The following is a 22,500-nucleotide window of genomic DNA, read 5'->3' on the forward strand; positions in this document are numbered from 1 at the left end:
TTTACAGCATTTAGTAACTTACTACCTATTCCATATACTTGCAACATCTGCCACATTGCTCCCCTATCCACTCTATCATATGCCTTTTCTAAATCCATAAATGCAATAAAAACTTCCCCACCTTTATCTAAATACTGCTCACATATATGCTTCAATGTAAACACTTGATCTACACATCCCCTACCCACTCTGAAACCTCCTTGCTCATCCGCAATTCTACATTCTGTCTTACCTCTAATTCTTTCAATGATAACCCTACCGTACACTTTTCCTGGTATACTTAGTAAACTTATTCCCCTATAAAGTATATATATAGATATATATATATATATATATATATATATATATATATATATATATATATATATATATATATATATATATATATATATTTTTATTATCACACTGGCCGATTCCCACCAAGGCAGGGTGGCCCGAAAAAGAAAAACTTTCACCATCATTCACTCCATCACTGTCTTGCCAGAAGGGTGCTTTACACTACAGTTTTTAAACTGCAACATTAACACCCCTCCTTCAGAGTGCAGGCACTGTACTTCCCATCTCCAGGACTCAAGTCCGGCCTGCCGGTTTCCCTGAACCCCTTCATAAATGTTACTTTGCTCACACTCCAACAGCACGTCAAGTATTAAAAACCATTTGTCTCCATTCACTCCTATCAAACACGCTCATGCATACCTGCTGGAAGTCCAAGCCCCTCGCACACAAAACCTCCTTTACCCCCTCTCTCCAACCTTTCCTAGGCCGACCCCTACCCCGCCTTCCTTCCACTACAGACTGATACACTCTTGAAGTCATTCTGTTTCGCTCCATTCTCTCTACATGTCCGAACCACCTCAACAACCCTTCCTCAGCCCTCTGGACAACAGTTTTGGTAATCCCGCACCTCCTCCTAACTTCCAAACTACGAATTCTCTGCATTATATTCACACCACACATTGCCCTCGGACATGACATCTCCACTGCCTCCAGCCTTCTCCTCGCTGCAACATTCATCACCCATGCTTCACATCCATATAAGAGCGTTGGTAAAACTATACTCTCATACATTCCCCTCTTTGCCTCCAAGGACAAAGTTCTTTGTCTCCACAGACTCCTAAGTGCACCACTCACTCTTTTTCCCTCATCAATTCTATGATTCACCTCATCTTTCATAGACCCATCCGCTGACACATCCACTCCCAAATATCTGAATACATTCACCTCCTCCATACTCTCTCCCTCCAATCTGATATTCAATCTTTCATCACCTAATCTTTTTGTTATCCTCATAACCTTACTCTTTCCTGTATTCACCTTTAATTTTCTTCTTTTGCACACCCTACCAAATTCATCCACCAATCTCTGCAACTTCTCTTCAGAATCTCCCAAGAGCACAGTGTCATCAGCAAAGAGCAGCTGTGACAACTCTCACTTTATGTGTGATTCTTTATCTTTTAACTCCACGCCTCTTGTCAAGACCCTCGCATTTACTTCTCTTACAACCCCATCTATAAATATATTAAACAACCACGGTGACATCACACATCCTTGTCTAAGGCCTACTTTTACTGGGAAATAATTTCCCTCTTTCCTACATACTCTAACTTGAGCCTCACTATCCTCGTAAAAACTCTTCACTGCTTTCAGTAACCTACCTCCTACACCATACACTTGCAACATCTGCCACATTGCCCCCCTATCCACCCTGTCATACGCCTTTTCCAAATCCATAAATGCCACAAAGACCTCTTTAGCCTTATCTAAATACTGTTCACTTATATGTTTCACTGTAAACACCTGGTCCACACACCCCCTACCTTTTCTAAAGCCTCCTTGTTCATCTGCTATCCTATTCTCCGTCTTACTCTTAATTCTTTCAATAATAACTCTACCATACACTTTACCAGGTATACTCAGCAGATTTATCCCCCTATAATTTTTGCACTCTCTTTTATCCCCTTTGCCTTTATACAAAGGAACTATGCATGCTCTCTGCCAATCCCTAGGTACCTTACCCTCTTCCATACATTTATTAAATAATTGCACCAACCACTCCAAAACTATATCCCCACCTGCTTTTAACATTTCTATCTTTATCCCATCAATCCCGGCTGCCTTACCCCCTTTCATTTTACCTACTGCCTCACGAACTTCCCCCACACTCACAACTGGCTCTTCCTCACTCCTACAAGATGTTATTCCTCCTTGCCCTATACACGAAATCACAGCTTCCCTATCTTCATCAACATTTAACTATTCCTCAAAATATTCCCTCCATCTTCCCAATACCTCTAACTCTCCATTTAATAACTCTCCTCTCCTATTTTTAACTGACAAATCCATTTGTTCTCTAGGCTTCCTTAACTTGTTAATCTCACTCCAAAACTTTTTCTTATTTTCAACAAAATTTGTTGATAACATCTCACCCACTCTCTCATTTGCTCTCTTTTTACATTGCTTCACCACTCTCTTAACCTCTTTCTTTTTCTCCATATACTCTTCCCTCCTTGCATCACTTCTATATATATATATATATATATATATATATATATATATATATATATATATTATACTTTATTTTCTAACCTCCAGTGCTTCTGTGTCATTCAGTTTTGTAATGTTCTACTGCAAGATAAGACGTAAAGATAGGCTGTCAGTGAAAAAAGAAAAAAACAGGAGAATGCACAGAGAACTAAATCGTACCCTGGCAGTAGCAGGTCTAGCAGTATACCACTGCACCACGCAGATTACAACAGGACGATTTCAAACAGCAATTCTGTGAGCTGTTGTTCTTCCTCTGTGGCAAGGAAGAACAACGTAATACCTTTTCAACGTATGTGCATTTTTTCGCCTCTGTTCCCTGTAAACCAGAGGGCGAAGAATGTATGTATCTCTCAACACAGGAAGATTTCCACAGTCACGTGTACATAGTGTAAAGTGAGTCTCCCTGCCTCTCTGCCTGCTGCATGGGATGAGGGTCGAGACTGATGGTGTTTGAGAATCTTCAAGTATGTGTAGCTAGCACAGGGAATACTGCTGAGAGAGGGAACGGTGCTTCTCTTAGGTTGACCTTGGAAAGGTGTAGGATTGATATGATACACCTTCTCCCCAAGTATGCTTTCCCTTATCTCCCTTAACTTCAAGAGCACCTTTTTTTTCCCCTACCTCACCTTCAGGAGTACCCTTTACCCCTCACATCCTCCCCGTTAACTTCAGAAGAACCCTTAATCCCCCTGCCTCCCCTGCAAGAATATATTGTACCCTCCTACCTTCCCTAAACTTCAGGAGCACCTTTTCTCCACCCTCCCTCCCTACCTGAACTTCAGGAATACTCTTCCTTACTCCTCTCCCCCAACTCTTTCACCTCCAGATTCTTCAGTCCCACTTACCTCACATCCAGGAGTATCCCTTTCAATCCCTCCCTCAGAAGCACCCTTCTCTCTCTCTCCCTCCCTCCTCCTGCACCTCCAGGAATATCCTTCTCCCAATCTCTCTCTCTCTCTCTCTCTCTCTCTCATCTCATACTCACAGTTCTCAACTTCTCCTCCCCACCCTCTCATCCACTGGAACATTTTTCACACTTCATTTCCTCGCCAGGTGTGAAAGATGAGCTTTAACAAATGTCAACAAGTCGTTGATGAGTTCCCAGTCTGCTCATTCTAATGTTTGTTGTGCTAATTATGTTGTCACGGTCATACCATCATATTTACAATGTTATCCCTGATGTTTGTGAGTTTCAGGAGTGACCCAGTGTACGATACAGTCAGTAATCTTGAGAATAACCCAGTGTAAGATACAGTCAGTGATCTTGAGAGTGACCCAGTGTAAGATACAGTCAGTGATCTTGAGAGTGGCCCAGTGTAAGATATTTACCATTTAGTGATCTTGAGTGACCCAGTGTAAGATATTTACCATTTAGTGATCTTGAGTGACCCAGTGTAAGATATTTACCATTTAGTGATGTTGAGTGACCCAGTGTAAGATATTTACCATTTAGTGATCTTGAGTGACCCAGTGTATGATATTTACCATTTAGTGATCTTGAGTGACCCAATGTAAGATATTCACCAGTCAGTGATCTTGAAAGTGACCCAGTGTAAGATATTTACCAGTCAGTTATCTTGAGAGTGTCCCAGTGTAAGATATTCACTAGTCAGTGATCTTGAGAGTGACCCAGTGTAAGATATTTACTAGTCAGTTATCTTGAGAGTGTCCCAGTGTAAGATATTCACCAGTCAGTGATCTTGAGAGTGACCCAGTGTAAGATATTTACCAGTCAGTTATCTTGAGAGTGTCCCAGTGTAAGATATTCACCAGTCAGTGATCTTGAGAGTGACCCAGTGTAAGATATTTACCAGTCAGTTATCTTGAGAGTGTCCCAGTGTAAGATATTCACTAGTCAGTGATCTTGAGAGTGACCCAGTGTAAGATATTTACCAGTCAGTGATCTTGAGAGTGACCTAGTGTAATATATTCACCAGTCAGTGATCTTGAGAGTGACCCAGTATTACAACCCAGGATTCCAAATGGCCTGTTATCCCGGGTGTAATGGGAGCAAAATAAACACAGCAGAAAAAGTTTACTTATATTATCCTTCACCAATTTAGAACAGCAATATGTACACTATGTACAGTGATAAGTATAGTGCACTCCACGGTAAGCAAGGCAGAAATAGAAGCCACAAGATAGCAGACCGTGCTTCAACCAGCTCTAGAATGGGAATGACAAGGGCAGACAGGAGAGCGGTACACACATAACCTCTGCGATTGCCAAAACCATCTTATTGGCTCGAACCTGGTCACTAGTTGAACGACGGGGCCCCATCAACTCTTAGCAACCTGGTTCGCTGGTTGGGGGAGATAGCCTGTAAATGAGGGTGTGTACATGCGCCGAATAAAGGTTACGTACTCTTTGCATGCCACACCCCCACCTCGAGAAGGCTCAGGATTAGGCTGCCACCTCCCAGTGGTAACCGTGCCGCCATGGCACAAAATAAAGGGACCGCCTTTCCTCTCCACCATCCAACTCTTAGATAGAGCTCAGCTTTTCTCGTGACCAAAAGCCAAACCCTAAACTTAGAGTGAGACAGTGGTCAGACAGGCTAGCATAGGTCCAAGATACAGGTGGACGGTAGCCCGCATCCCCTCACTAAAAAAAACCCCCACACTAGGGGATAAAAAAAAAAGAGCGTGAAAAGGGGTTACCACAAATAACATCCTAACCTAAATAAAATATTATACTCTAGATAAAGAGTCTGCCAACATATTTTCTTTGCCGGCAATATATTTAATGGAAATATTATAGGGCTGCAGCCTTAGCGTCCAGCGCATAAGCCTTGTTGTGGTTCTTCATGGCTTGGAGATATACTAGAGGATTGTGATCACTGTAGACTGTGACCACCTGCGATGTCTGGCCCACATAAACATCGAAATGCTCCAAAGCCAGTACCAGCGCGAGGGCTTCTTTTTCAATGGTAGAGTAAGCCCTCTGATGTGGCTGGAACTTGGCTGAAAAGTATGCTACAGGCTGCAACTCCTCATTCTCGTTTTGTAATAGTACTGCCCCAACCCCAGACTCACAAGCATCAACCTGTAATGAAAAAGGTTTGGAGAAGTCTGGAGACAAGAGAATGGGTGCAGTACACAATAATCTTTTTGCTTTGTCAAAAGCAGTTTGACAACCTGGGATCCAATTAAAGGGAACTTTGTGACTGGTAAGAGGGGCTACAATATCTGAGAAATTCTTACAGAATCTTCTGTAAAATCCTATCATGCCTAGGAAACGTCGAAGAGATTTCCTATCATGAGGAACTGGATAATCTTTAATAGCAAGAACTTTAGCAAGTTTAGGTGCAACTTTACCACTACCTACTTCATGGCCTAGAAAAGTGACAGTGGCCTGGCCAAAGGAAGATTTAGATAAATTAACTGTTAAATGGGAACTCTTAAAGGTCTCAAAAAGAGCCTTAAGTCTAAGTAGGTGGTGATCCCAAGTATCAGACACCACAACAATATCATCTAGGTACGCTGCCGTGCCTTCAAGTTCTTTAATAGCCTGATGGATAAGTTTCTGGAATGAAGAGGGGGAATTTTTCATTCCGAAGGGGGTAACTGTGTATTGATAATGACCTCTTGGAATTACGAATTCAGAGATTTCCTTCGCCTTATCCGTCAAAGGTACCTGATAATAGCCTTTAAGGAGATCTAACTTGGACACAAAAGTAGCCTTACCCACAAAGTCAATTACGTCATCCAGACGAGGAAGACCGTAAGCATCTGTAATTGTGACCTCATTCACCTTACGGTAGTCTGTACACATACGAAACCCTCCATCAGCCTTCTTCACAAGGATGCACGGTGAAGCCCATGGACTAGATGACTCCTCCACTAAACCATGCTTTAACAAAAATTCTACTTCCTGCTGAAGTAGCCTTTGCTTTTCAGGATTAGCTCTGTAGGGGGAGAGTTTAATTGGTTTAGAGTTTCCCACATCTACATCATGATAACCTAACGTACATTTTCTCGCCACATCCGAAAAAATATTAGGATATGACTGTAGAAGCTCAGTTAAATTTGTTGCTTGGGTTTCAGATAGTCCCTCCATTAAAGGGCTAGGATCCTTGAGGAGGACAGAATTTGAAAGTTTAATATTAATTTCAGAGATAGAGTGCAAAGAATCAGAGTCGTCCTCAGAGGTAGAGGACAGAGTCATTACTGGGATTTTATCTGGTGTATGGAAATATTTTAATTGATTAATGTGGTAAGTTTTAGTTTTTGAGGTCTTATCAATGGGAGCTACCACATAATTTACATCAGATAATCTACTTACAATCTGCATAGGTCCCGTAAATCTAGCTTTCAAGGTGTGGCCAGGTATAGGTTCCTGCACCAACACCTTGTCTCCTGGATGGAAGGAGCGGAATTGTGCACTTCTGTCATACCTCTGTTTCATCTTACTTTGAGCTGTCTTTAGGTTAGCCTTGGCTAACTGACGTGCCACCTGCAACCTTGAAGACGGGTTGTAGAGTGTTGAGCTAACGTCTTCTCCCATCCATCCTTCTTTGAGCACCCGAAGAGGACCTCGTACATTGTGCCCAAAGATCAGCTCAAACGGACTAAACCCGGTAGACTCTTGCACCGTCTCTCGTACTGAGAACAGCAACAAAGGTAGTGATTCATCCCAGTCTGTAGGAAAGTGCATGCAAAAAGTTCTCATCATGGTTTTTAACGTCTGATGGAATCTTTCCAAGGCGCCTTGGGACTGAGGATGATAGGCAGTGGATATGTTGTGGATTATCCCTTACCTAGTTAATACTTCCCTAAATGCTTTGGCAGTAAAGTTAGTACCTTGATCACTTTGAATAGTTTTAGGAATGCCAAAACAAGAAATGAATTTTGTTAAAGCTTTGAGAATAGCTTTAGTGTTAATACTGCGCATGGGAATTGCTTCAGGATATCTGGTTACTTTATCCATAATCGTAAATAAATATTGATTTCCAGACTTTGACCTAGGTAGTGGACCTACACAATCTATAATTAAATCTGCAAAAGGTTCTCCATCAGCAGGTATAGGTTGGAGAGGTGCAGGTTTAATGGAATGTCCAGGTTTCCCTACTTGCTGACATTCTCGGCAACACCTAATATGATTCTTCACATCTTTCTTTAATTTTGGCCAATAAAATTCTTTTGTGATTCTATACAAGGTTTTAGTAATTCCTAAGTGACCTCCTAATGAAGTATTATGAGCTATATTTAATATTTGAGGTCTAAACTTGGTTGGAACCACTAACCTGTCATACAATTACCGGCCCTCTATCTCCTTACCAGTCTCAGTGCAGATCAGATAATCGTTTTTAACTTCATACTTGACCGGATGACCCAAAGAGGATTTACCCATGGCTGCCTGAAAAACGAATTTTAAAGAAGGGTCCTTTCGTTGTTCCTCCCGGAAGGACAGTCCCTCGGGCATGGAAACAGAGACATCTGGCAATCCTGCAACCTGGGAATAGGAAGGCTTGATCGGGGTCTGTTCACTTGATTTACGAGGCTCCGGCCGGTGTGCCTCATAAAACAACGTGGCTATTCAGAGATCGGAATCGTCCAAGGATAGGTCAACATTCTCTCCAGACAACCCTTGGGATGTTGCCCGAGTTATGGCCAATACCGGAGAAGAATTACTCATTATAGGTTCAGGACACGCATTAACAGTAGTAATGTTATTACCCAGTAATAACATGGCATCTTTCATGGGGAATCCTTTTGAGACACCTACAGTCAAGTACCCAGTGTAATATTTGCACTGTACATAAATTTTATGCAAAGGGACAGAATATATAGCTCCTCCAAATGCTTCCAATAAAACAGGAATTCAAGGAAGTGTTCTCTAAAAGGGGTAATATTCCTTCTCTTACAAGTGAGCAATATGCTCCAGTATCTCTAAAGGTCTTTACTTCAGTTGTTTCAGAGTTTTCTTGAAGGGAAATAAGACTCTTGCAATAATACCTTTTCTACTTCTCTAGGGGACATGTTACTAGGGATATTAGAGATTTTCCCAATGGGTTGGGGTTTGTGGGGGCAGTTGGGACGGATATGACCTACTTTGTTACAAAGGAAGCAGACGACAGGCTTTCCCTTTACTCCCTGCTGACGTTGCAAATGGTGTCGTTCTGGCTGGTGTCTCTCTGGATACTGTTGTCGAGATGCACCATGAGTAGTTTGCCTCTCCGCAGGTGGACCATAAGTTGAGAAGCGTGGCTCACCAGGTAACTTAGTTGGCTGACGTAGACGTTCTCCCTCCGGGTGGCACTTCATTCTCCAAGGTTGACGATCTCTGCTCATGACAGGCTGTTGAAAAGAGAGACGGGACCGCTCGGACAAGGAGCGGTTAGTTTCGAAGGTATCAACCAACCTGGCTGCCTCCAATGCAGTGGTTAAGTCACGATCCTGCAGAAAGACTCGAACCTCTGATCCCACAGACTCCAGCAGGTTATCAATCAGAATAAGCTGTACCAGCTCCTCAAAGGTAGAGACACCACTTGCTTTATACCAGCTGGTAAAAGCTTTGGTTTGCTGTCTCACAAAGTCCACTAGGGATTGACCAAGCTGCCGCCTGCTTAATTTAAAAAGCTTACGGTATTTGGCTGGGATACATGTATATGCTCCCAACACTGTGGTCTTCACTACTTGATAATCAGAAAATTCAGCGTCATTTAATACTGACGTAAATTCCTGTGCCTTACCCAAAAATGCTGTATGAACCAACGATGCCCAATGCTGTTCCGGCCACCTCAAGGCTCGAGCCTGATTTTCGAAGCTTTCGAAAAATTGTTCTGGTTCGGCCTCATTGAAGCGAGGAACAAGCTGTACTGCTTTCTGTAAACTAAAATCATTTACAGAATGCAAAAACTGCCTCCTTTCTCTTTCCCTATCAAATTCTTCCCTTGCGAATGCTCTCTGTTCTCTAGTTTGCTCAAGATTGATTTTTGCCAGCTCAAGTGCCAACGACGCTGATTCACCTTGAGACAACCCAGCTGCACTATACTGACCATTTTGCTCCGTAGGTGTATCATCTTCCTCCTGCGAGAACATAGTAATTTTTGCCCTAGCTCCCATAGAGGGAGGAGTCTGATGTGCCATCTCTTCTTCTATAAGTTTGTCAGCAATCAGTGAACACAGTTGCGCAGCTGTGAGAGTGCGTTTGTATTTAATGCCAATGGAACGAGCAATTTTCCAACAATGCTGTAGGGACAATTTAGGTAGGTTATGCAAAGTATATGCCGACACCAGACGTCTGACTCGTCTAGGTGGCATAAGTTATTCGCTATGCACAGTACGATTGCAGAATACCCCAACGTAACATGTTAATTTGCAGAACACGCTTAGCTATGCACAGTACGATTGCAGAATATGCATACAAGCAAAGCCGACTGCAAAATTCTCCACACCGAACAGGTAAGTAACAACTGACATGCAAAATTTGTAAAGCAATGCCAGACAGCTACACTGTTCTAGAAGATTGACCGTAGCAAAGCGAGCACACCGAACAAGCTAGTAGCGAGCTGTTGAACGATCACACAATAGCAAGGCTGACCATAAAGCAACTGACACGCAAAATTTGTAAAGCGTAGGCAAAGCTAATGCAATGCCAGACAGCAAGCTGCACAATGTTCCTGCTACGAGCTTCACCCTAAGCTCAACCGTTTCTCTAAGTCCAGCTCCAGATCCCGGACAGGCCCCCATATTACAACCCAGGATTCCAAATGGCCTGTTATCCCGGGTGTAATGGGAGCAAAATAAACACAGCAGAAAAAGTTTAGACTTATATTATCCTTTACCAATTTAGAACAGCAATATGTACACTATGTACAGTGATAAGTATAGTGCACTTCACGGTAAGCAAGGCAGAAATAGAAGCCACAAGATAGCAGATCGTGCTTCAACCAGCTCTAGAATGGGAATGACAAAGGCAGACAGGAGAGTGGTACCCACATAACCTCTGCGATTGCCAAAACCATCTTCTTATTGGCTTGAACCTGGTCACTAGTTGAACGACGGGGCCCCATCATCAACTCTTAGCAACCTGGTTCGCTGGTTGGGGGAGATAGCCTGTAAATGAGGGTGTGTACATGCGCCGAATAAAGGTTACGTACTCTTTGCATGCCACAGTCAGTTATCTTGAAAGTGACTCAGTGTAAGATATTTACCAGTCAGTTATCTTGAGAGTGACCCAGTGTAAGATATTTACCAGTCAGTGATTTTGAGAGTGACCCAGTGTAAGATATTTACTATTCAGTTATCTTGAGAGTGACCCAGTGTAAGATATTCACAAGTCAGTTATCTTGAGAGTGACTCAGTGTAAGGTATTCACCAGTCAGTTATCTTGAAAGTGACTCAGTGTAAGATATTTACCAGTTAATGATCTTGAGAGTGACCCAGTGTAAGATATTTACCAGTCAGTTATCTTGAGAGTGACCCAGTGTAAGATATTTACCAGTCAGTTATCTTGAGAGTGACCCAGTGTAAGATATTCACAAGTCAGTGACCTTGAGAGTGACCCAGTGTAAGATATTTACTAGTCAGTTATCTTGAGAGTGACCTAGTGTAATATATTCACCAGTCAGTGATCTGGAGAGTGACCCAGTGTAAGATATTTACCAGTCAGTTATCTTGAGAGTGACCCAGTGTAAGATATTTACCAGTCAGTTATCTTGATAGTGACCCAGTGTAAGATATTTACCAGTCAGTTATCTTGAGAGTGACTCAGTGTAAGGTATTCACCAGTCAGTTATCTTGAAAGTGACTCAGTGTAAGATATTTACCAGTTAATGATCTTGAGAGTGACCCAGTGTAAGATATTTACCAGTCAGTTATCTTGAGAGTGACTCAGTGTAACATATTCACCAGTCAGTGATCTTGAAAGTGACCCAGTGTAAAATATTTACCAGTCAGTGAGCTTGAGAGTGACCCAGTGTAAGATATTTACCAGTCAGTGATCTTGAGAGTGACCCAGTGTAAGATATTTACCAATCAGTGACCTTGAGGGTGATCCAGTGTAAGATATTTACCAGTCAGTGATTTTGAGAGTGACCCAGTGTAAGATATTTACCAGTCAGTTATCTTGAGAGTGACCCAGTGTAAAATATTCACCAGTCAGTGATCTTGAGAGTGACCCAGTGTAAGATACTCACCAGTCAGTGATCTTGAGAGTGACCCAGTGTACGATATTTACCAGTCAGTGATCTTGAGAGTGACCCAGTGTAAGATATTCACCAGTCAGTGAACTTGAGAGTGACCCAGTGTAAGATATTCACCAGTCAGTGATCTCGAGAGTGACCCAGTGTAAGATATTTACCAGTCAGTTATCTTGAGAGTGACCCAGTGTAAGATATTCACCAGTCAGTGAACTTGAGAGTGACCCAGTGTAAGATATTCACCAGTCAGTGAACTTGAGAGTGACCCAGTGTAAGATATTCACAAGTCAGTTATCTTGAGAGTGACCCAGTGTAAGATATTTTCCAGTCAGTGATCTTGAGAGTGACCCAGTGTAAGATATTTACCAGAGTTACGGAACACAGTAGTCTACACACATCCTCCGGATTTCCTCCGTAACGCAGCCGTGTCGTAGTTCCTCCGTAACGCAGCCGTGTCGTAGTTCCTCCGTAACGCAGCCGTGTCATAGTTCCTCCGTAACGCAGCCGTGTCATAGTTCCTCCGTAACGCAGCCGTGTCGTAGTTCCTCCATAACACAGTCGTGTCGTAGTTTCCAGTTTCTTCGTTAGTTTTAATTATTGTAAGTTTTGCATCATCCTTGGCGGCCGAGATGATGATGTCAGCATGTGTGTAAATGACAGATGTTTATATATGTAAATATTACGGTGTTAGTATCTCTGTGTACTACGCAGACCTAGTACATAGGGTCTCATAACTCACCTCTCGTTCATTAGTAAGTCAAGAGTATATATAAACTGAGAGGAATATACCTCATGGTGTATAATTATTTTTTAAGGTATTAAATATTCTTGACTGGTGGGGGAACAAGTTACATGTAACTTTAACGAATCAAAAATGGTGAGGTTTTTATATCTAAATAAACAATAACATGACAATTGTAATTTGGAGACAACTGAAAGTGTGACTTTTTTCTGCCTTGGTCCCCAGGGGATACACTGTCTCCGCCAGTGCTGGTGGGAGCCAGGGAGATCTATGAACCAACGGAGCGCATCAAGATCGGTTGCCAACCTAAACAGCCTCTGTACGACGGCCACACTCCTACCTTACAGTGGTTCATTGAGGGAACCCAGGTAGGTGTGTAGATGTAGTGACGATGGTAGTCGTAGCTCTATGACACACACACATACACACACACACACATACATACACACACACACACACACACACACACACACACACACACACACACACACACACACACACACACACACACACACACACACACACACACAACACAGTCGTCAATGATGCTGCTACACATCCACATCTGATAGAAACTGAGAGCAACGTACCAACTGACAGTGCTTAAGGAGAGGGGAAAAAACAGAGATAAAACTGCCCGTGGGAAACTTTACAAATACATGCAGGAATGAAGGCCAGTGCTAGACTGCAGATAAGAAAAACAGAACAGCAGAGAATTTCTGTGCAACAGAGTAAGAAGAAGCTGCAAAACACAGCGGACAAGTTGAAAGCAACGGGACCAGGCAGTGTATCACACTGGGCTCCGGCAAAGAGATCACAAACACTGTGTAAACCTATAAACATAATCAGCAAACCTTTGGAAACCTTCACCAGTAAAGGTACCTGAGTGTCGCACATGTGGCTCACAAACCTGCTGCAGGTCAACGACAGGTGAGAGATGGCTGGGTGACCTGCACACTGCTGGACTGCAAGAAGGCATTTGACAAGACCACGATCACTGAACACCAAGAACCGGGCTGATCAGAGCTCTTGATCTAAGCACCTGGAGTCACCCCTATTCCCTCGGATCAAAACCTGACTGTCTCCTAGATTCTCAGGACCTGTATGATCCCCCACGGGTTTGGTGCTTCCCCTCTCCCCCTTTCGAATTCACTAATAACAACTATTACTGACCACAGCTAAACTTATACGGGTTTGGCGCACCATACACATACTAGGTATTTAAACCACACGATCCTGATATTGTGTTGTATTTCGCACTGTATCTTACTGTATTGTATTGTATTTCCCTATATATCTTATTGTACTGTGTTGTATTTCACTCTATACCTTATTGTATTTTACTGTATCTTATTGTATTGTGTTGTATTTCACTCTGTACCTTATTGTATTTTACTGTATCTTATTGTATTATGTTATATTTCACTCTGTATCTTATTGTATTGTATCGTATTGTATTTCACTCTGCATCTTATTGTATTGTATCGTATTGTATTTCACTCTGTATCTTATTCTATTATGTTGTATTTCACTCTGTATATTATTGTATTTCATTCTATATCTTACTGTCTTGTATTGTATTTCCCTATATATCTTATTGTACTGTGTTGTATTTCACTCTATACCTTATTGTATTTTACTGTATCTTATTGTATTGTGTTGTATTTCACTCTGTACCTTATTGTATTTTAATGTATCTTATTCTATTATGTTGTATTTCACTCTGTATATTATTGTATTTCATTCTATATCTTACTGTCTTGTATTGTATTTCACGCTGTATCTTATTGTAGTGTGTTGTATTTCACTCAGTACCTTACTGTATTATATGTCACTCTGCACCTTATTGTATTATATTTACCTCTGTATCTTACTGTATTGTGTTGTATTTCAATCTGTATCTTATTGTATTGTGTTGTATTTAAGTGTACTTACCTTACTGTAACGCGTTGAAGCTCAGTATACATCTTACTGTATTGTGATCTATTTAAGTGTATTACCGTATTGCGATGTATTTCAGTGTATAACCTTAAGGTATGGAATTATATTGCAGTGTATAACCTTACGTTATTGCGTTGTATTGCAGTGTATAACTTCACGGTATTGCAATGTATTGGTGTTGTGTTGCCAGGTCGGGTCTGAGTGGGTTACACCGTATGGCGATGCTCTGCAGCCCGGGTACTCGGGACTTTCTTTACACGTCCCTGGTGAAGAGGTGAGTACATGATATGATACAGGTGAGTGCATGGATAGAGTACAGGTGGGTACATGGGTCGAGTACAGGTGAGTACCACGATACATAGGGTATGTATACAGTGGTTGATACATATGCAGTGGTTGATACATGTACACTGGTTAATGCGTATAATAATAATAATAATAATAATAATAATAATAATAATAATAATATTATTATCTTTATTTCTACAAGTACATATACATGGTATACAGGCCTAGCTGACATCAATGACATCCTAAGCCGCTTGTTATGCAGAACATTTCGGGCAAATTAGGTCAGTGTCCCAGGATGCGACCCACACTAGTCGACTAACACCTAAGTACCCATTTTACTGATGGGGAACATAGACAACCGGTGTAAGGAAACACGCCCACTGTTTCTACCCTTGCCGGAAATCGAACCCGTACACTCAGCGTGTGAAACGAGAGCTTTTGCTACCAGGGCACGGGCCACCGTAATATATATATATATTGGTTATTACATATACATTGGTTGATACATATGATTCAGGGGTTGATACATATACTTGATTCTTAACTATCTTTCGTGAATCATATGACACAGTGGTGGATACATAATGAACTTAAATAACTGACACATTACCGACAATATGTAAACTGAGACACATGTGCAACATCTGGGTATCTTTATTGTAGACGTTTCGCCATCAAGTGGCTTTATAATACAGATTCTAGGACATAATTAGAAGACAGTAGAACTAGAAAAGATGAGGTAATCAGTCCCTCAGCCTTGGAGTTGGTGTGAAGAGCACCGTAGTCGTGTAGATTCTGGAGCAGAAGCAAGGAGCCTGGTGCTTATATACTAACTTAAGGTGGATTGGGACGGGTGGCAAACGAGGTCATAGTCACTGGTAGATGGTGCCCTTCCTGATGTCATTTCCACTAGCACTAAGATAATGGGCTTGTTCCCATTACCTGACATTATATTATCCAACCTGCTGATTATGTTACCAACACCAGCTCCTGGGAGGCACACCCTCTGTCTGACCTTCCTATCTCTGTTACAAAAAGTATGGTCCATATATCTTACCTGAGAATCTCCTACAATTAGAATATTCTAGCCTTGATTAGCAGGGGAGTCAGTGGTACCTTTAGCCTCACTAACCACTGAAGTACACTCGTCCTGGAGAACAGAGAATCGATTTCCTACCTTCACATCTTCTCTATTAACCTTCCTTATCTTCCTTCTTCCTGAACTGTGAACCACTTGCCACTTAAAGTGGCTGCCACTCTTTATCTCACTGCTGGTATGCTTTTCCCCATCAGCTCCATCTATCTCACACTCGCTCCCAAACCCATCTAGGCGAAGTTTCAGCCTCCTATTTTCCTCCTGAAGAAGTAAAATCTCCTCCTTCAACACTTTAACCTGAGATTCCAAAACACTACAGCAGGCCATTGTGCTCAGTAACTCCCCACGCTAATTCCCAGACAGCTTAGGACAGTGACCACACGTGACGTCTGACCGCAGCGTTGTCAAGGTGTGCGATCAGTTATAACAGTGTTATGAAGTAGTGCGATCAGTTATAACAGTGTTATGAAGTAGTGGGATCAGTTATAACAGTGTTGTGAAGGTGTGGGATCAGTTATAACAGTGTTGTGAAGGTGTGGGATCAATTATAACAGTGTTGTGAAGGTGTGGGATCAATTATAACAGTGTTGTGAAGGTGTGGGATCAGTTATAACAGTGTTGTGAAGGTGTGGAATCAGTTATAACAGTGTTGTGAAGGTGTGGGATCAATTATAACAGTGTTGTGAAGGTGTGGGATCAATTATAACAGTGTTGTGAAGGTGTGGGATCAATTATAACAGTGTTGTGAAGGTGTGGGATCAATTATAACAGTGTTGTGAAGGTGTGGAATCAGTTATAACAGTGTTGTGAAGGTGTGGGATCAATTATAACAGTGTTGTGAAGGTGTGGGATCAATTATAACAGTGTTGTGAAGGTGTGGGATCAGTTATAACAGTGTTGTGAAGGTGTGGGATCAATTATAACAGTGTTGTGAAGGTGTGGGATCAGTTATAACAGTGTTGTGAAGGTGTGGAATCAGTTATAACAGTGTTGTGAAGGTGTGGGATCAGTTATAGCAGTGTTGTGAAGGTGTGGGATCAGTTATAGCAGTGTTGTGAAGGTGTGGGATCAGTTATAACAATGTTGTGAAGGTGTGGATTCAGTTATAACAGTGTTGTGAAGGTGTGGGATCAATTATAACAGTGTTGTGAAGGTGTGGGATCAGTTATGACAGTGTTGTGAAGGTGTGGGATCAGTTATAACAGTGTTGTGAAGGTGTGGGATCAGTTATAACAGTGTTGTGAAGGTGTGGAATCAGTTATAACAGTGTTGTGAAGGTGTGGGATCAGTTATAACAGTGTTGTGAAGGTGTGGGATCAATTATAACAGTGTTGTGAAGGTGTGGGATCAGTTATAACAGTGTTGTGAAGGTGTGGGGTCAATTATCACCTCTGTGTATAATTGGCACTTGTTTGTCTGGCTCTGAGCCTCGTTTAATTAGCTTAGATCAATTGTTAGTGTACACACATCGTTCATTGTCACACACACACACACACACACACACACACACACACGCACGCACGCACGCACTCACACATACACACACACACACACGCACGCAAGCACGCACGCACGCACACACACACACACACACACACACACACACACACACACACACACACACACACACACACACACACACACACACACACACACACAGAAACATACACATGTAAACACATACACACACACTAGTATACACATACTCAGACAAACCTAACCTAACACATTAGCTCATAAACCCCCACCACACACACACACACACACACACACACACACACACACACACACACACATTTTTACACAAAGCTGAAAGAACTAAAGTATCCTAACAGGATAAAAAAAAGGGGGATCTCGAAAGAGAGGGCGCAAAAGCAAGGGAACCGAGGATGGCTGTTCTGAAAAGGAAGAATGGGTAGAACGATTCAAGAACAAAATGGAACAAGAATGGGAACAAAAGGTTAAATGAGCTCTGAAATATGTTAGAGAAGATATCTGCAGAGAGCAAGAAGTGGGAATCATGAGCTGTAGTAGCTGAGGCAGAGATACAGGGACTGGAGGAAGAAATGGATGTACCGTGGCAGGATATAAAGATGAGGTCCGAAAGAAGCAAGGTGACTGAAATGGGAACATCAGCAGGCAGTGAGGGGGCTGAAGGAGGGGATGGAGCTAAGAAGACTTTTACAGCAGTAATATCAGGCCATCAGGGTGTCTGGGAGATAAGGGAAACAACAAAGGAGATGCTTAAATCAGATCCAGAGATACAGAGGGAAAAGAAATGGGAAGAAGAGAGGGAGAGGTCAATAATTATTTATGGGCTTCAGGAGGCTGAAGGGCAGACCTATGATGAAAGAAAGCATTGGGAGGAAACAGAGATTAAGAACATCATTGCAGTAACAGGAAGGAAGGACATGTCTCAGGTAAAAAAAAATTCACAGACGTAGGGGGTATTCGAGGGGAAAAAAATCGACCAATCAAATTAACATTCAAGACAGACATAGTACAGAACAGGATACTACAACAGAAGCCACTGTTAAAGGGCTCTCCAGATTATCAACAAGTGTACCTCAACTGAGACAGAACATGAAAAGAAAGAAAACTGAAAGTAAGAGCAAGATGAAACCAGTGGAAGGAAAGAGAGACAGGACAGGCAACAACAGACAAGAAAGCTCAGCCTTTGGGGAAACATCAAACACAAATGCTTACAGAAACCCCTCAATTCTTGTCACCACATATCAACCAAACACAACCGGAAACAAACCACTCTCCATAGCCCCCAACCCCCTAAGCACTAATTTCACAATGACAGCAGCCTCCCATAATATTCCGCTCTGACTTCCACCCTCTCAGCCTGCACCTTCATCGTCCAGCTCCCAAAATGCAGTAATGGAAAGGAAGCTAATGGTATAGTACACCAATGCAGATGGAATAACAAATAAGAGAGAAAAGTGGCAAGAACGAATCGTTGACGCATCATCTGACATCATAACACTAACAGAGACAAAACTTACAGGGATGATAACAGATGCATTCTCTCTAGCTGGATATCAGATTATGAGGAAAGACAGAGAGAACAGAGGGGAGGAGGAGTAGCATTGTTCATCAAAAACCAGTGGAGTTTTGAGAAAATAGGATGAATGGACTGAAGGGAAACGTACGACTTCACTGTAGGAACACTTCAGACTGGGGGTCCAAAGGTAATGATAGTAGTGATGTATAACCCACCACTGAACAGCAGGAGGACAAGACAATAGGAAAATGGTGGATACACTAGCTGAAGTGGCCACGAGGGCTCATATGGGAACGACAAAATTGCTTATAATGGGGGATTTCAATCATAAAGAGATTGACTAGGAAAACCTAGAGCCACATGGGGGACCAGAAACATGGAGGCCTAAGATGTTGGAGACTGTAATGGAGAACTTCATGCACCAACATGTTAGGGATACAACCAGAGAGAGAGGAGAGGATGTTGCAGCAAAACTGGATCTCATATTCACCTTGAATAGTTCAGACATAGGGTATATCACACACGGAAGACCACTTGGCGCTAGTGATCATGATGTCCTGAACTTTGAATACCTTGTAGAGTTAACAGTAGAGAATACAGCAGCACGAGAACGAGAGAAACCGAACTTCAAAAAAGGGGACTAAATAGGAATGAGAAGTTTCCTGCATGAAGTGCAGTGGGAAAGAGAACTAGAGGGAAAGATAGTAAATGAAATGATGGAACTAGACCACTAAGTGCAGGGAGACAGAGGAGAAGTTCATACAAAAGGGCATGAACTTCTCCTAAACCATAGGTTCACTCTGGTAAGACCAGAGTGAGCCTATGGTTTAATTGGAGATGTAAAGAGGCCAAAGCCAAGTGTGCTAGAGCATGGAAAATATATAAAACGCAAAGAACTCAAGAAAACAAGGAGATGAGCATAAGAACCAGAAACGAATATGCAGGGATAAGGAGAGAGGTCCATAGGCAATACGAGAACCACATAGAATCAAAGGCCAAATCTGAACCAAAGTTGTTATACAGTCACATTAGGAGAAAAACAACAGTCAAGGACCAGGTAATCAGGCTGAGGAAAGAAGGAGGGGAGCTGACGAAGTGACCAAGAAGTATGTGATGAACTAAACAAAAGATTTAGAGAAGTATTCACAACAGAATCAGGAATGCTTCCAGCAAACCGTGGAGGTCTGGTGTACCAACAGGTGCTGGACACAATACACATATGTAAAGTAAAAGGACACAAGTGCAACTAATGTGACATTTATTGTGGCAACGTTTCGCTCTCCAGGAGCTTTATCAAGCCATTACAAACAATACATGGACACAGAGGGTATATAAAGGCTCAGAGTGAGGTGAATACTAGTGAGGTACCATTTCGATGTTCACTAGTGGTAGTAGTAGTAGTAGTAGTAGTAGTGACAAAAGTAATACAATATGGTAGAGCAATTAATTCGTACATGAGTAAAAGGATATAAAAGCTATTACTTGGGTAACATAAAAATAGGTTGGACAAATATAAACTGGAATGAGGCAGCTTGTTTCAGTGTTCACTCTCTGTGCTTTGTGTAGTATAACAGGAGAGACTATGTGATGGCAGGGTTTACTGTTTTCAGGAGGATTCTTGCTAAGACTTCGGAGATGGTGAAGCTGCCGTTGCGGCACTTATGGGGGACCCCATTCCCTTGCCGTAGGTTTGTTTGTAGAGCTTGTTATTGAAAGAAAAACAGTTGAAATTAACACAGAGTTCAATTAAGTCAACAAAATCTCCGGGAGGTAGAGGAAGATTAAGGTCCTGATTGACTTTACGTCGTAGAACCTCGATGGCTTTTTTGGTAGGTACTTTTGTGAAGAGGGAAGTCACATCCAAACTGCTTAGTTTCTTGTTACGGATGGAGAGGTTACGGATGCGGTTGAGAAGGTCACCTGAGTGTTTAAGATGAGCGGGGCTGATGGTCCCCAGAAGGCAGGAAAGATGTTTGGCAAGAACTCCGGCTAGTTTGTGTGGAGCACTGCCTATTCCTGACGTGATTGGTCTGAGAGGAATATTGTGTTTATGGGTCTTGGGTAAACCATACATGTGTGCTGGTTTAGGGTTGCTTCCCTTCTCTAGTGCGTTTGAGTATTTGTCTGGTTTTGTATAGAAAATCTTTGGTGAGCGTCTCCCACTGTTGAGTGCTGATGGGTTCGTATGTAGATTGATCATTCAAAAGGTCCATCATTTTAGTGTTGTAGTCACTGGTGTTGAGGATGACGACTCCACCTCCTTTGTCGGCGGTGGTGACGATAATGTTGGGGTCGTTGGCGAGGTTCTTAAGGGCAGTGATGTATCGTCTAGGAAGATTAGAATTTGTATTTGAATTTGTAGTCCTGAGTTTCTTGACGAGGAGTGTACATACATTCACCAAACATTCACAGAGTTACATTTTCCTTCTTTTTTCATCAAAGACTGCAAGAAAAGAGCTCTTCAGATCATAAATTCTCCACGCATCAACACCACTCCCAGCAAAGTTATAATTCTTCCCAACAGTCAGGTTGCACTGAACGTCTCAAAAGCACTTTCACAAGCTAACACCAGAGTCGCCATCGCTTCTAGCACTTCAATAAAGGATATAACCAGGACAAAATCCAAGCACCACGAACCAGTCAATGCAGGAGTTTACACTATACCCTGTGGAGGCTGTGACAAGATTTACTTAGGTGAAACAGCCAGAAACCTCGACACCCGCCTCAATGAACACATTTACGCATGTAGGAACGATAACCTGAACAACGCCTGTGTACAACACCGAAATTCCACCAATCATCTCATGAAATTCAGAGACGCCCAATTAGTGATCAAAGAAACTAATTTCCGCAGACGCAAGTGCCTCGAATCAGCACTGATCGCGGTTTCGAATACAATTAAACAAAACAACGGCAGCTTCACCATCTCTGAAGTCTTAGCAAGAATCCTCCTGAAAACAGTAAACCCTGCCATCACATAGTCTCTCCTGTTATACTACACAAAGCACAGAGAGTGAACACTGAAACAAGCTGCCTCATTCCAGTTTATATTTGTCCAACCTATTTTTATGTTACCCAAGTAATAGCTTTTATATCCTTTTACTCATGTACGAATTAATTGCTCTACCATATTGTATTACTTTTGTCACTATTACTACTACTACTACTACTACTACTACTACCACTAGTGAACATCGAAATGGTACCTCACTAGTATTCACCTCACTCTGAGCCTTTATGTACCCTCTGTGTCCATGTATTGTTTGTAATGGCTTGATAAAGCTCCTGGAGAGCGAAACGTTGCCACAATAAATGTCACATTAGTTGCACTTGTGTCCTTTTACTTTACATATTGTCGGTAATTCTACCAACTTTATTACAATACACATAACCGAGGTAGAGGTGAAGAAACTGATAGGTGAACTAGATACCTCAAAGGCGATGGGCCCAGATAACATATCTCCATAGATACTGAAAGAGGAAGCAGAGGAACTGTGTGTGCCGCTATCGGCAATCTTCAGTAAATCTATCGAAACTGGGCAGTTGCCTGAGGCGTGGAAGACAGCAAATGTAGTTCAAATTTTTAAGAAAGGAGACAGGCAGCGTTAAACTACAGACCAGTGTCACTGACTTGTACAGTATGTAAAGTCATGGAAAAGATTATCAGGAGAAGAGTGGTGGAACACGGCTTCAGAGGCGGAAAATCCTGTGTCACAAACATACTTGAGTTC

General features: G+C 42.1%; 1 protein-coding gene across 2 annotated transcripts in view; it reads left to right on the forward strand.

Annotated features, from left to right (window-relative positions):
• LOC128694108 (uncharacterized) overlaps positions 1 to 22,500 on the forward strand; it is a 361,817-nt gene that overhangs the window by 181,359 nt on the left and 157,958 nt on the right. For both annotated transcript variants that reach the window (XM_070093486.1, XM_070093485.1), the window contains exons 2-3: positions 12,657 to 12,799; positions 14,563 to 14,646. In XM_070093486.1, coding sequence (XP_069949587.1) covers positions 12,657 to 12,799; positions 14,563 to 14,646 — 227 coding nt within the window. The remainder of the gene's footprint in view (positions 1 to 12,656; positions 12,800 to 14,562; positions 14,647 to 22,500) is intronic.

This window comes from Cherax quadricarinatus, chromosome 43 (genome assembly GCF_038502225.1).
Source record: "Cherax quadricarinatus isolate ZL_2023a chromosome 43, ASM3850222v1, whole genome shotgun sequence".
NCBI classification, from domain to species: Eukaryota; Metazoa; Arthropoda; class Malacostraca; order Decapoda; family Parastacidae; genus Cherax; species Cherax quadricarinatus.